This window comes from Myotis brandtii, unplaced genomic scaffold (genome assembly GCF_000412655.1).
Source record: "Myotis brandtii unplaced genomic scaffold, ASM41265v1 scaffold424, whole genome shotgun sequence".
Lineage (NCBI taxonomy): Eukaryota > Metazoa > Chordata > Mammalia > Chiroptera > Vespertilionidae > Myotis > Myotis brandtii.
In genome coordinates, this window is record NW_005366245.1 from 1,840,670 (window position 1) to 1,856,854 (window position 16,185).

The following is a 16,185-nucleotide window of genomic DNA, read 5'->3' on the forward strand; positions in this document are numbered from 1 at the left end:
GGGGTGCCTGGCCAGCCTGGGTGAGGGGCTGATGGCTGTTTGCAGGCTGGTCACACCCCCTTTAGAGTGGGGGTCCCCACTGGGGTGCCTGGCCAGTGTGGGTGAGGGGCTGAGGGCCGTTTTTAGGCTGGCCAAGCCCGCCTCCAGTGACGGAAGCTCCCAGCCTCTCCTTTTTATCTTTGTTTTTATTCTGGGATTTATTTACCTTCTATAATTGAAATTTTGTAGCCTTGAGAGGAGCTCAGAGCTGGACAGGGGGGGCGAGAGGGAAGCTTGTCTTCCTCCATCACCAGGGGCAACCCAAGCCTCCTGCTCGCTCTAGCTCTGTGACCACAGCCAGCTGAAAGCAGGTATCTGGGGTTTATTTACCTTCTATAATTGAAACTTTGTTGCTTTGAGTGGAGCTCAGTGCTGGCAGGCGGGAAGCTTGGCTTCCTCCATCGCCGGGGCAACCAAGCCTCCTGCTTGCTCCAGCTCCGTGGCTGCTGGCCGCCATCTTGGTTGGGTTAATTTGCATATAGTCGCTCTGATTGGCTGGTGGGCATGGCTTAGGCATAGCGAAGTTGCGGTCAATTAACATCTTTGTCTTTTATTAGTGTAGATGGATGGGAGGGAGGGAGGAAGGGAGGGAGAGAGGGAGAAAGAGAGAGGGGGAGGGGAGGGAGAGAGAGAAACATGGTGCACACCCAGTTTGGGGCTGGGAATTGAATTTGCAACTCAGGGACATGCTCTTGACCAGGAATCAAACCCACAACTCTGTGATGTGTGGGTTAATTTCTAACCACTGAGCAACACCACCCAAGGCCTGGTTTACATTTTTAAGTGACAGAAAATTAATATATCCAATGACTTTATTTGTTCATCCTAGAAGAAGTTGCAAATACAGACGTGGATGATAAATTTTAACTGCTGTTGTAACATCATTATCTCAAAAACACAAATATTGGTCTATTATATAGCACAGCTGCACTGACCATCTAATTCACTTCAGGTTTTGGGAAATTAAAAATTTTACAGTCTCCAGACATATAAAATGTTCTGTCTAGGGAGTTCTTTTGTAAATGCATAAAATAGGTCTGTAGAATTATAATCATAGGACCAGGAGAAAACTGAATCTGAGAGGTAAAAGTAAAAACTGATGAATAATATAGCATGGAATTATCAATAATAGAAAAATTGTCATATTAGACATGTGTGTATGTAGATGAAATAAATAGATGCAAAGGAAATAGAGATAACGAGCTACATATAGAGAAAGCTAGATAGACAGATAAAGACATCCACGTTCTCTAACCTTTCATTTAGCTCCTAAAAATTCTTCTGGAAAATAATTAGAATGAAAGAAATGTTAGTGAAATTTACAGCAGCAATATGCAAATGTCTGAGGTTATTGAAAATTATTAGTGTAGTCATGGGTAATGGTGGGGAAAATGACACCTTCACTTTTTTTGAAGGGCTTAATTTCATTTCCAGGCAGATGAAAATCACTTTAGAATACCCTTCAAAATTCCTTTTTTTTCTTTGTTTCTATAGCCAACATTTTACCCCTCATCCTATTTTCTTGTGTGTTCCTCTTTTCTTTCCTTGGGAGAAGGAAGAGGATGAGAAAACCTCCAAGTTCTAGTTCTTACTGATTTGGGGCACTGGGCACAATGGGGTTTTGAGAGTTTGTAATATTGGTAATTGCTTTTGAAACTCATAATGGGTCTCTGCTTGGATAATATCTATGCAAGTCAGTGGACTGATTGCCAGCAGGTGTGTCTGCTGCTGGCTAGATAGTGAGTGATAACTTGGCCAGTGTGTGGAGCAAGTTGGTGATGAAGCTGAGATGGTTTCTGCAACGTGAGTTCTGTAATGAAGAGAAGTGAACCCCAGTGTATCAGTTTTTTTGCAGGGAAAAATTACAGGTGTAGATTCTTCCTTTGGCATAGTTATTCACATGTAAGTAAGGACACTGTGGATAAGTATATTTCTCTCCGCACTTTTTCATGACAGTATAGTTTGGCTTTAGAACATACATTCAGAAGCACTATGAATGGGCATCTTTATCCAGTGCCTATTGTAATGATAGGCATAAACCTAAAAATAACTGCAAATAAATGAAAATGCCTAGTCTCACTTCAAGTGCTGAAACTCTCTTTTTTTTTTAATATATAATTTTATTGATTTTTCACAGAGAGGAAGGGAGAGGGATAGAGAGTTATAAACATCGATCAGCTGCCTCCTGCACACCTCCTACTGGGGATGTGCCTGCAACCAAGGTACATGCCCTTAGCTGGAATCGAACCTGGGGCCCTTCAGTCTGCAGGCCGACGCTCTATCCACTGAGCCAAACCAGTTAGGGCTAAAACTCTCATTCTTAATGGAGAAGTTAAGAAGAGATTCAAGTATATCCATTTCAACTAAGAATAACAAAAATATTCACATATTCATATTTCACAAACTATGCTCAAAATTCTAATACCTCATATTTTGAAGTCAGATTATATATATAAAACTTTAGCTTAATTTCTGGGAGCTTTACCTTGGGAAAGGTAAATCAGTGATGCATGCATACACACACACACACACACACACACGCATATACATTTACTAGCTGGAGTTAGCTGTTTTACCTTGATCAAATTACTTCTCTGTGCCTCAGTTTCTTTATTTGGGAATGGAAATAATACAATAGGCTGCCTCCAAGAATTGTAGTAAAGGTTAAATAAAGTGATTCATGCAAAGAGCCAGGACTTGCCTGGGATACAGATAAGCTGTAGGTGCTATAATGGATATTTAATGCAATTATTCTAGCTGGAGTTAGCTGTTTTACCTTGATCAAATTACTTCTCTGTGCCTCAGTTTCTTTATTTGGGAATGGAAATAATACAATAGGCTGCCTCCAAGAATTGTAGTAAAGGTTAAATAAAGTGATTCATGCAAAGAGCCAGGACTTGCCTGGGATACAGATAAGCTGTAGGTGCTATAATGGATATTTAATGCAATAAATCCCAGAAGCTGAGATATTGACTGCTGGTGGCTCACAGAGGCACTAATGGAACTGTTCTATAGTATCCTGCAACAGGATACTACTTCACCCCAGTTTATTTGTCTCCCCTCTTTCCAATCAATGGCTGGCCAGCTGATGCCAGGAAACAGGTCTGGTCCCTCACTTTAGAACCAACTCTGAGGGGCAACCCAGCTCCAGGGCTCCCCATACCATCAGCTGAGACTTCGTTGCAATGATGTCATGGGACAGCCTCTCCCTCTGCCCACCCTGCTTTCCTCACTTCCTCACAGATGAAGTATCTTCAGAGAGCACTCCCCAATAAACATGTGTTCATAACTCTCCATCAGAATGTGCTTCCCCAGAATCCAGACGAAGATTTTAGATAGCTATAGATTATTTAAAAATGTCTTTCCATTACCCTGGAATTAGTAAGATCTAAATATGAATAAAAAAGTGCTAAAAACTAACATTCCAACTTGTAAAGAACAATGGAAGTTGTGCCAAGCCACTTCCCTACAGGGTTTATAGAGAGAAGGCATTTCAAAGAAACCCAAACCCCATTTGCCTGTCCCTGACTAGTACAAGAGGAAGACTAGAAAAGAGAAAGTGCTGCTTGGAGACAACAGTTTTCAAGATAAACACTATTTTTTTTTTGACGAGGAGGAAAAGAATTTCTCCCAACCATCAGAACAAATCAGAAAATCATGAGAGAAGTGTGCTAGAATGGTCACCCACCACTTCTCCAAGCTGAAGACTTACGTGAAGGTTGGCAAGCCACTGAACCCACTGGGTCTGAAGCTCACTCTCCATGGATTCTCCATGGAGACAGGGGCAAGGTGGCGGGTGCAGTGAGGAGCAGCAGCGAAACAGCCTGCACTGCTCTTACTTGGCAGGTAATGGGACTCCTGGTAGCTGAGTAGCACAAGGAAAGCAGCTGGCCTTTGAGCCCCTTTGTTGCTGTCCCATCCAACAAGATCATTCCCAAGACAGAACATCCTACCATATGAGGTGCATCTCCAATTCTAGGGATGTTGAAAAATCCCCAACTGCACTCCGTGAGAGAGTCAGCATTTGGGGCGACGTGTACTAAGCAGGCAGTGCAAAGGAGCTCTATCCCTGCAGAAGCGTTTGGGTAGGAAGATTACCTTCTTCCATCTTTCTCTCAGTATCATTATCAGAGAGGAAGGCAGAGAAGTGGGAAAAGGAACGTGAGAAGCTGCCCACCACTTCAGCCATGAGAGCCACAGAGGTCTTAGCTGCACCAGGGGATGGAAAAATCCCACACAGCAGAAGGTAAGAGATCAGCATCACCGAGTTGACAGTAGTGGTAGCCAATCAACAACGACAACAAAAAACAACATTCATATGATGGAGATTCCTCCATAAACCTGGTAGATACATACACTTCAACCTTTTTCCGCACCTTGCATTATGCTGTATTAGGTGTTAGGGATGAAGTAATGAGGGAGAAAGGTGTGGTTCCTAACTCCTTGGAGCACATACTCCCTTGTCTCTCTCTACCGGTCTCTGTCTGTCTTTGAACCACGATTGCCTTTTCTCCGTGTGACAGACTATTCTTCTGAGAAAGTTAAGGCATCATCATTACATTAATTATTCTGTTAATTTTTTAAACATCACAAGAAAAACTTCCACAGTACACATTTTGAGAGAAGCAAAGCTCTTTCTTTGAGCACTATACATTAAAGGGCTGCCAACATTCTTTTCTCAACCACATTTCCCAAAAACTTAGCACTTGGCCATAAAATGTAATCCAGTCTAAAATTTGGCATGTCAGACAGCGAAGTATTCAAATACGCCAATTTGGCTAACACCTGCTTTTTGAATAACAAGTAGAGAAATGGAAAAAAATTGAAGTAAAATGCTTTAAATCATGGCATTATTACTAGATAATTCATTTTATGAGACAGCAAATCTATAAAAAATTAATCCTAAATTATGGTGGATTTTTTTCAGGTAGGTTTTTACAAAAGCTTAAAGCCTGTACAGAAATATACTACCCAAAGTAATAAATAATATAGCCTGCCTCATAGAATTGTAGTAAGTTGCCCAATTCTATTGAAACATCTTGTTTTCTTATTTGCACATGATTGCTTAATATTGTAAGATATTTCGGACTAAAGCAAAAACAAAACAAAGATCTGGGACTATAAAGATATATACACATGTCATAAACTCTCTTTCTCTCTATATATATATAGGGTGGGGCAAAAGTAGGTTTACAGTTGTGAGTATGTGAAGCACAGTATTAATAAAGCTATTGTAGTCTGACCTGCATGGCTCAGAGGTTGAATGTCGACCTATGAACCAGGAGGTCACAGTTCAGTTACAAGTCAGGGTACATGCCCAGATTGTGAGCTCAATCCCCAGTGTGCAGGAGGCAACCAATCAATGATTATCTCTTATCATTGATTTTTCTCTTTCTCCCTCTCCTTTCCTCTCTGAAATCAATAAAAATATATTAAAAAAATAAAGCTATTGTAATAATCATAACCTGCATGTCTTCTTCCATATGAACAACTATAAACCTATATTTGCCTACCCTGCTTGTACACACACACACACACACACACACACAAACTCACACAAATGTGTATGTACATAGTACTAGAATATTTGTCAAAGGGCTTCCTGGAGGCTATTACCAGTTTTTTAGATACCATTATAGGCATATGGGATTAAGGTATCCTATTAATGGCTATCCCTTGGGTAGTTGGGCCTAAGGTGCATGTCCATAGAGACGGAATAGTGCTGGTTCTGTAAGCATCATCTGCTGCATGGGTTTTTAGAAGTGGTGATCAAGAGAATTTCACAGAGAAAGCAATGTAGAATAAGTATGTGTTATGACGATACGCCTTCAGTATGAAGAGGATTCTGTATATGGCAATGACCACATTTTCACCATCTTTCCTGTCTCCTATCCTTTCTGATAAAAGAAATCACTATTGCACTTCACAGGCTCCCCTCGTCAAACTATTTCACAATTGGAAATCTCAGAAAATATCATCTTGTCATTCCCATTTGCAAAAAGAAACCATGTCATTCTATTCCTGAGTAATCCTGATTTTGCAAAAATTGATAAAAATCATGTGATACAGATCCCCACATTTCATACAAATACAGTAGCATTTGCCTGAAATTCCATCCTGATGTCAGGGGCCCACCAATAAACGCCCAATGACCAAGATTAATGGCGCAGACACTGAATTCTCACTGTGATTTTCCAAATCCCTCTTCAAAGAAACATCTGACACAATTCTCTTGTCACTTCAGAATTATAAATCCTAATTTAGAAGCTACACATATTGAACTAATGATTCAGGAAGCATCTTTTCAAATGAGCTCTGGGCTCATTTGTTTTGAAAGAACAACCTTCAGATTCCACATCATAGAGTCTTGAGCTTCTTAAGCTTTGCTCATCAAAAGCCATTATTTCATGTGCACTGCATATGCAACACATGCCCTAGAACAGCAATCTTGGAGGGAAGGTTTCGTGACTTCCTGAGCTCGAAGACACAGCTGTCTCTAGAAGTCTTGACAATATCCATTTATATTACATCAGAACAATAGAAAGATAGAATCTCTACACAGTAGTAGACCTTTAGAATTATATTGGAGATAAAGAGCCAAAGCTGTCAGTTTAATACCAGGCTCATTTAAAAGCCAACGGGCCCTAATGTTTGAGGATAAATAGGGAAAGAAATTTCCACTACTGATACTTCAAAGACTTTGCAACATCTGGAATTTGGTTCCATGCAGAGTATTCCACTAAGAAGTCAGTATAAAAAAGCTCTTAATAGGGCAAACAAGATTCAGGTTTCTTGCAATATGTTCTCCTTGGAGGGAAACAAGTAACACAATGCATCTGACTAACCTTTCTGCACTTCAGCTGCATTAATTAACATTTAGTCATGGATTCCACTGTGAGCCAGATGAACTCAATGCTACAGCTGTTTTCATTGAGGAGAAAAATATGCTTTCACATTTTAGATTCCCAACATTTATAAATCTGGGGGAAATATTTTGTTGACTGCCTCTATGCCAGCTTTATTGATATGCATTACATATTAGTCACCCAAATAAATTAAAACTCACCCCTAGACTATGAGTAAATCAATGTCAATAACACATTAACTGGGTCACTCAGAGCCAATGCTATAAAAAGTACATCCCTCTCTTTTTCTTACATTAAGGATTAAGGAAGGGCTAAAAAACTCATCCAAAAAGTAGCTGATGGCCTTGAAGAAATTGTTGCTGGGTGAGTTAAAGGTTTAAGTGAAAACCAGGTACTCTGAGAAGGATGAATGAAGATGACTAGAAAATAAAATGAACAGATGTTGAAGAAATTTAACTGCAGGATCTGATAACTTGGCAGAGGCATCCTCAACTTTACAAGCCAAACATATGGAAGTGGTTGGTTGGGAACAAAGTTGAGGTACAGAACTGCAACATTTTGTTAGTTGTTGAAGGAGGTTTTTTCCTTTCTTTTGTTTTTATAGCAAAGGCTTCTTTACAATGTCATTTTATGAGGAAATTATGGCAGTAAATCAGCTGGACAATGCAGTCTACCTAAAATACCTTGCTAAAATTTTCATATTGCAAGAAACTTGTCTCCAATAGTGTCTTAGCGATGTTGTGTCTTGACTTCTGGTCACTCTGGAGTCTGTGGACAGATGGATATCCAATAATCATGTGGCCATGTGTTTTTGTATGTGTGCGCGCATGCTAACGTTCATTTGTATCAAGTGTAGAAGCCTTGAGTCATTATCTCTGTAAATAGGAACCAAATTTGATACTTGCCTCCTCAAATTAATGTTCTCTTCATGCTTGACAATTTTCAATCATAAAGGCTGTCTGACTTGTTTTCACCTTTACCAATATGGAACAGCAATAATGCAATCAAACCAGAAAACCATCTTACCTGGAACTACTTCAAAAAGGAATTTCCCTGGACTCTCTTCATTGCAGGGATGTTCCAGGACTTTATTTCCAGGCAGAAAAATGGCACCCTGTGAACACAAATGCCCCAAACATCAACATCATCAGTTGGCAAATATTAAACAGTATCATCATCATAATCATCATCAGTGAATAGTCAAGGTGCATCTATAACTAGTGTATCATAACATGCACCTGACTCATTTATATTCCCAACTAATCAAAAATCATGTAACAGAATCATATTCATTCAACATATAACAAATTCTTGTTGACCATCTAATATGTATGAGATAGTGTTAGGTACCAGATCCATTTTAAGCACCAATGTATTAAATGCATTTCTGCATGCCAAAATTTTTACTAAATATTCTATCAACATATTAATTGTTAGAATAATCTTACGAGGTAGGTATATTTTCCCCACCTATAGTTGTGAAAACCAAGGCAGAGATAATAAATAACTTAGTCAATGTTACCATAGCTTTCTCTTAATTATCCGTTCTCTTTTCTGTTAAATTTCTCTCTCTTTAGCGGATCATTCTCATGGTTCTGAGACATGTCTAAAAGTTTATCCTATTAAATAATTTAGACTCCAGCTCCCCCTCCAGCTATCATCTTTTTATCCCCTTGCCTAGCATAGTTATCTACACTGAATCTATATCCTTGTATGTATCCACTGTACTCTAGTTTGTGCACCCATAATTCCAATTACATGATTCTTACAAGCTTCATGCTTGACAATTTTCAATCATCAGTGAACTTGACTTCCCAGGAGCTTTCAGCACTATTAACCATGCTTTCTTGAAGCACCTACTTTCCATGGCTTCTTGGTATTTTTCAATGATTTTTTAAAATTACTAAATACATTGCAAATATTCAGCATAATTAAGACCTTTCTTTTATATATAGGTTTGAAATCTATATGATTTCTATAAAAAGTGATAAGATCAGTTTTTTCAATTACAAGTTTATTTTACTTAATTAAATGATCTTGTGAAGTAATTAAATTTGTGATTTAACTTAGTTTTAGAACATAGCATCTAACCTTCCAGGTAGATACAATATTCATTTATGCATGCAGGTATGTGAATATGTGTGTCTATATGTCTCCTGTTTAATTTTATGCCTTTTGGCTCTGCTTGGGATATTAAACTGTACATGTGTTTTATAAAGTAAATTCAAGCCACTCTCCTGAATAAACAATTCTCCTGCACGCTCCGCCCCCTCCCAGGCCACCAGATCTTCCCTCCACTTATCGCTCTATTCTGTACCTCAGGAGACAACTCTTTATAAATTCCAAAAAAACAGGCTGCAGGTTGGGTTTGACAGGCCATAGCAGGAGGTCAGAAGACAAGATAATTATTGACTTGTCTTCTCCATGTGAGGCAGCAATTTGGCCCTAGTTCCCTGGGCAGCTGCCTTAGTCCACATATCCTTAAACTTGTAGGCTCCTTAAGGTTCCTGTAGAGCTAAGAGTGGTAATGGGTTCCTCCCTGTTTTTAGCCCCAGGATGTTTTTCACTGTCTGTTAGTTTCTATTAACCTTTGCAACACTTTGTCACAAACCCTCCAATTACTACTTTTGAGGTGGAGACATCAATTTCTTGCTGGGATCATAAGTGACAAATAGCCAGGGAACAAGTACGCTGTGTTTTCTAAGAAAGAGCAGATTACCCCATGATGTTCAATATGCCTCACGACAAATGATCAGAATGAAGAAACTCAGGAATAAAAAGGGATGTAAACTTTATCATAAGAATTCAATACATATGGCGATAATTACATGTCAAGAATTAATCAGCATATTCAAAAATGAAATCATACTTATTTCTATCCCTCCTGGGGACTATTCCTTTTTGTAAAGAATCTTTAAAGTTTGAAAATGGGATACTATGTTAAACAAATTATTTTATACTTTGACAGCTAAGAGTTGGCAAAAGAAACAGAATTCAAACCACACTAGTATTTTGTTTTCAGCTAACATTGCTACTAGAAAAGAAACTCATCTCTAGTTAGTGTCAGATCACCGAACCAAAACCACAGGACTTGGGGGTAAGGCTAGATGATGTTGAAAATAAGCAGAGTGATCTTATTCTCTGACATTTGGATTGGAAAATGTATTCATGTGCAGTAGCTGTATCAGTTGCATAAGCACAATGATGAGATATTCTTTCCAGCGTGAACAATGATTATGAGCATCACTTGGAACTAGGTGAAGTCTGAGCTTATATAAAAATATACATTAAAATATGCATATTTATAATGCAAATAGACTGATGTTTAATAAAATGAGGGCAAGGTGAAATAAATATTATTCAACCATGTTTATTTGAGTTATGTAAGTTGGTTTGATTTTTTTCTTTGTCGCAAACAATTTCATTAATCTATTCAACAAATTTTTATTAAACAACACCTAGTATGCGCCAGGCCTTATCCGAGGCACAGAGACTATAATAGTGAGAAAGTCCAACAATGCCCTTTCTTGCATTTCTGGATTTTAAAATCACTCAGGGAAGGCAGAAAACTGAAAAAAAAATACAGATAAGCCCCCAATATGAAACAAAAACACATTACATATGATTATGGAAGAGCTCTGGCCACTTAATAATCAACCAATCATGATGAAGTTTGTGTTCAGTAAATCTATTCTGGAGCTGAGCTGTCTAGGCTCAGATTCCCACTCTACACCCATTGGTGAAGTAACTTCAGGCAAGATACCCATCCTCTCTATTCCGCAGGCTCTTCATCCTTAAATTGGGATAAAGGTAGAACCTACTTCATAAGTGTGAACAGACTAATACCCATGTAGTTTGCAGAAAAATGCCTGATACAGATTATTTTTAGCTGACAAAAGGTTTTTTAGTATTTTTAATACTGACAAAAAACATATTTCTTATATTCCAGAAGGCTCAAAGATATTTTAGACCCACATTTTTTCTAACCCCCAAATGATGAGACGATTCTATGTGTATAGCCCACATTTTTTCTAACCCCCAAATGATGATGCGATTCTAACCCCCAAATGATGAGACGATTCTATGTGTATAGATTCTATACACATCCGCTAGTATTATCATCTAGTTGAGTAAACTAATTAGAAATTTTGAAGTCGATTTTTACTGACCATCATGTTTGCAAGGCTAGACTAATCAAAACAAACAAACTTCTAATTAACAACCATAATAATATATAGCATAGCATAACGATGTTGATAGTGGTGATTGCTAATGTTACTCATTGTTAAACAAATGAGTATGCCATTACATCATTAATTCACTCAGTGACTCTGTGGCATAGGTATTTCTCACTTTATAGAGGAGGAAAATACAGCTCACGGACCACCTAACAAAAAGCCTGGCATTGAGAACTCCTAACCTATTTGTTTGAACAAAAAAGGGAAGGAACAAATGAATGCAAGCTGCTTTAAGGATTTTATCTTTAAGTATTAACCCAATTTATGTTCCTATTTCTAACCAATGACTGCTATTGAAAAGAGTTTGAAGTTTTATAGTTACCAAGTTTCTTCTTGCCCTCTGAAATTATTTACTCTCATACCTGGGATGCTGCCAGAAAGACAAGAGAGGGGAAACTTGCAAATTGGTATAATTTCTGAATTAACCAAAGTAATTCTGGTGTGCAAACTGGGAATACTAACCTAAACATTGATTTAAGCTGTCTTTTAGAGAAAATAGCATGATATTTATATCATGTGCAAACTTTGCAATGTACTATTTTTTCCTCAGCTAATAAAACACATAAGAGCAAGTAATACACATAACGTTGTCCAACTGTTATTTAAATTAACAATGACAGACATAATAGCATGAAGTTATTTCTGAATAAATAGAAATAAACTCTCTATAGAGATGTCTCATTTTGCTGTTTTTTTTATTATAAACTGCAAACTTAGCACTTGCGAAGCATTTGTCATTCTGGGTTCAATTTAATTTTAAAACAATATTTGCATAATATTACATATGTTCAGATCCTAAGAAGCTAACAGAATGCCACTAATTGTGATGGAGAAAAGTATGTACAGTGTTTGGATGAAATTATTTAAAAGCTTTTAACGCTTATTTTCATACACAAGGATCCTGTACCCCCTGTGAACTCTCCCTCTGGACAGAACAGAAGTACATGAAATTCCTTCCAGAGTCCTTCTGCGCTAACAGTTTCCCTGGGAACATAATCACCACCATTCTAGCTACATTTAAGTCACTTCTATTTGACTACATGTTTTTGACTCCTTGGAAAATGGGCAAATTCCTTGACTGTGGAGGAAAAAACAGATTAGATATATGGGAAAGGAAGGGATTATTATTCTAAAACCAAATTTCTATAATCACACTCAAAATTTGTAGAGACCTTAGAAATTACCTTTCTCAGGCTTATCTAACATATGAATCTCTGTAATACAGAAGGCATTCTGAACTTGCTCAAACCATCTCTTATTTCCTTTCTTAAGGTGTCCCATGCCATTTTGAAAGATTGCAATTGGGGGAAAAAACAACACTCAAATGTTGATACAAAATCCATCCCCCCAACAATTTATACTCCACATTCTTCCCTTCAGAGTGAAATCCCCCTTTTCTGTCTTGGATCATCACAGCCAATTTCTACTGAGAATTACAATGTGCCAGGACTGTGCTGTACACTGTTATCTTCTGAACCCTATGTGAAGGGACGATTATAACTATTTTACAGAAGGAGTGCTGAAGCATAAATAAGTTGAATAGCTGCAGCTGGTAAAGCACAGAGATACAATTTGACCCAAACTCCCTTCCTAAGCCTGTGTATTCCTTATGTGAGAGGAAGCTATAATGTGATTTATTGGTTTATTCACTTATTGGTTTATCCATCAACCATATACGTAATAGGTATTATATGTTGAGAATGCCAAATACTTAGGAAAAATGAAACTGTTAATGTAGGTTAAGCTTGCTTGAATAGCCAGGTCATAGTTTTATTTTGCTAAGTTTCTCCTATTCTTTTTTTAAATTTCAATAATGAGCACCTATTACTTGTTTAATAATAAAAACATACGAATATATTTTTAAAGCAAATAAAAATGACAGAAGGAGGCAAGGTTGGATGGGGCATTTCGTCATCTCAAAATTAGGCTTCTGCCTTGAAATAAAGACTGTGGAAGGCAGTTCTAGAAAATGTCTAAATATAGCCCAGTACTCTGAGTAATGGCCACCCATAGATATCAAGTCCTGATCCCTGGAACCTATAAATGTTATCTTATCAGGAAAAAAGGCCTCTGCAGACATGATTAAATTAAGGATTCTGACAGAGTTATCCTGGATTATCTGGGTAGACCTTAAATCCAGTCACAAGAGCCCTATGACAGAGAGATGGGGAGACGATGCAACACGCAGAGGAGAGGGCAAAATGGAAATGGAGGCAAAAGTTGGAATGACGGTCTCAGGCCAGGAAATGCTGGCAGTCACAAAGCCAAAGTAGTTCCCTCCTAGAGCCTCTGAAGGGAGTATGGGCCTACCTACACCTTGATTTTGAACTTCCAACATACAGAACTGAGAATTAATTTCAAAGAGTGAAGATTGAAGAATCTCAGAGGGAAGGGGGCGGGGCAGGAAGAGATCAAACAAAGGACTTATATGCATATATGTATTACCCATGGACACAGACAATAGTGCTGTGAAGGGCTAGGGGGGTAGGTGGGGGGTACAGAGGGTCAGTAGAGGGAAAAAGGAACATCTATAACACTTTTAATAATAAAGATAAAATTTTTAAAAAGAGTAAATGTCTGTTGTTTTTAAACCACTAAGTTTGTGGTAATTTGCTGCAGCAGTCAAAGAAAACTAATATAAATACAACATATTTTGAAACAAACCCTTCAGTGACCCCTTGGGAGAAGCCTGTAAACAGCTGAGGCTTTAAAAGGAGTTCACTGCTCATTCTCAAGTGCTGGTGAGTGGCTCTAACTTTGACTTAGCCAATGATTTTTGGGAAGAATCCACATTATTCAAGGGACTCAAATAGGTTGTAGCCAAGGAAAATCCCTCCTCACCCGATCCTCAACTCTCAGTAGGAGAAATGAATCCAACCAAGTGTCACATTCTCATCCTGGACAAAAGACCCGGGGCAAGGTTAGGAGTCATTTGGAGAGAACTGAGCTCACTTGATAATCTTTCTCAATCAATTACTGGGCCCTTGACCTTGTATTTGGTATCCAATAATACATGCCATTTGATAACACTTATTATTTCTCAACTAGAATATGAAAGGTCAGCTGCTCAGGGAATGGTAAATGCCAAAGATTCAAAGTCTATGGCAGTAGGAGAGAAAACAACAAGAAAATTGTTTTTGCAGTTTATGTCTTGTTATAAGATACGAAGAGGGGAAAGTCATCTATATTAATAAAAGGGTGCCCTAACCGTTTTGGCTCAGTGGACTGAGCAGTGGCCTGTGGACTGAAAGGTCCCAGGTTCGATTCCCGGTCAAGGGCATGTACCTTGTTTGCGGGCACATTTCCAATAGGAGGTGTGCAGGAGGCAGCTGATTGATGTTTCTCTCTCATCAATGTTTGTAACTCTCTATCCTTCTCCCTTCCTCTCTGTAAAAAATCAATAAAATATATTTAAAAAATAATAATAAAAGGTTAATATGCTAATTAGACCGGACATCATTCCAGATGAAGCTGGATCCAGAGAAAAGCCTGGGTCCGGGTGCCAGAGGGAAACTGGTGCTGTAGCCGGGGGAAGGAAGGCTAACTCTTGCATGAATTTCGTGCACCAGGCCTCTAGTAGCTATATAATAATATTTGTTAGGGGAAAACCTGGACCTTAAGGAGAAGGGTATAATAAGCCATTATCAATAGAACAGAAAATTGATGATAATTAGAATAGCCCCATTTAAATCCTTTATCCTAATTAATTAGTAGGCCCTTCGTGTTTTCAAAAACTAAAGTGAAAAGGACCTAAGTTTAACCTTGGAAGAAACTGTACAATAGTTAAATCTATAATACCAAAACAATGGGGGATACTGAATAAAATGACCTTGGAAAGTTTTTTACAACCTAGTAAAATTATTTTATAGTTACTTTGATAATTTTCCCTACAGTTGACTTTTAAAATTAGAAAGTGTAACTGGGAGAACAAAGTCATTAGCAGAAAGAAGGCAACTTAAGACTTAATTGCACAGCTGGTTTGGACATGCTGAGCTTCTTTTAAAAAAACAATCTCTCCTTTGCCTTATGGTTCACCTATTTTTCTTGGTATTCCTCTACTTCTGTGACTTACAGTCAATTATGTTTGATGTAATTCTTAAAATTTGTTGCTGGAATTGCAAATGCAATGTGATATTTATTTGTGGAAAGATAACATGCTCTTGCAAAATTCTGTAAGTTTGACAACATATTCTGTTGGTAAGAAAACAGAACTTTCATACATTGGTAGTACAAGGGCAAAGTAATTCTTTCTAAATATTTTTATTGAATGTATTTGGGTGACATTGATCAATAAAATTATAAAGGTTTCAAGTGTACAGTTCTATAATACACCATCTGTATACTGTATTGTGCATTCAGCATCCAAAGCTAAATTCTTATAGAGGGTAATTTGGCAATATTTATCACACCCACACATATAGGAAATGGTTTATTTCAAAGTTTATTTTCATTAAAACAGAATTGTTTAAAAGGCAAGATTTGGAACAAGTCAGATGTCCATCACTGAAAATCCATCACCATCATATCAGGTGTTTTATATTATACTAGAGGCCCGGTGCACAAAAATTTGTGCACTCGGGGGGGTGGGGGGTCCCCCAGCCCGGCCTGTGCCCTCTCGCAGTCTGGGACCCCTTGGGAAATAACGACCTGCTGGCTTAGGCCTGCTCCCGGGTGGCAGAGGGCAGGCCCAATCCCTAGGTGCAGCCCCTGGTCAGGCTCAAAGCAGGACCGATTGGGGAGTTGGGGCGCCGCCCCGTCATGCACAGAGCAGGGCGGATCCGGAGGTTGCGATGCCACCCTCAGTCACGCTCAGGGTAGGGCCGATTGGGGGGTTGGGGCACCGCCCCCTGTCACACTCAAGGCAGGGTCGATGGGGAGGTTGCGGCGCCACCCCCTGTCACGCACAGAGCAGGGCCAATCAGGGGGTTGGGGCGCTGCCCCCTGTCACGCACAGAGCAGGGCCAATCAGGGGGTTGGGGCGCTGCCCCCTGTCACGCACAGAGCAGGGCCAATCAGGGGGTTGGGGCGCTGCCCCCTGTCAC

The 16,185-nt window shown here is 38.9% G+C and overlaps 1 protein-coding gene across 10 annotated transcripts in view; it reads right to left on the reverse strand.

Moving 5' to 3' along the window:
- ARHGAP24 (Rho GTPase activating protein 24) overlaps nucleotides 1-16,185 on the reverse strand; it is a 523,018-nt gene that overhangs the window by 257,882 nt on the left and 248,951 nt on the right. For all 10 annotated transcript variants that reach the window (XM_014545980.1, XM_005874103.2, XM_014545976.1 and 7 more), the window contains exon 3: nucleotides 7,932-8,019. In XM_014545980.1, the coding sequence (XP_014401466.1) occupies nucleotides 7,932-8,019 (88 nt within the window). The remainder of the gene's footprint in view (nucleotides 1-7,931; nucleotides 8,020-16,185) is intronic.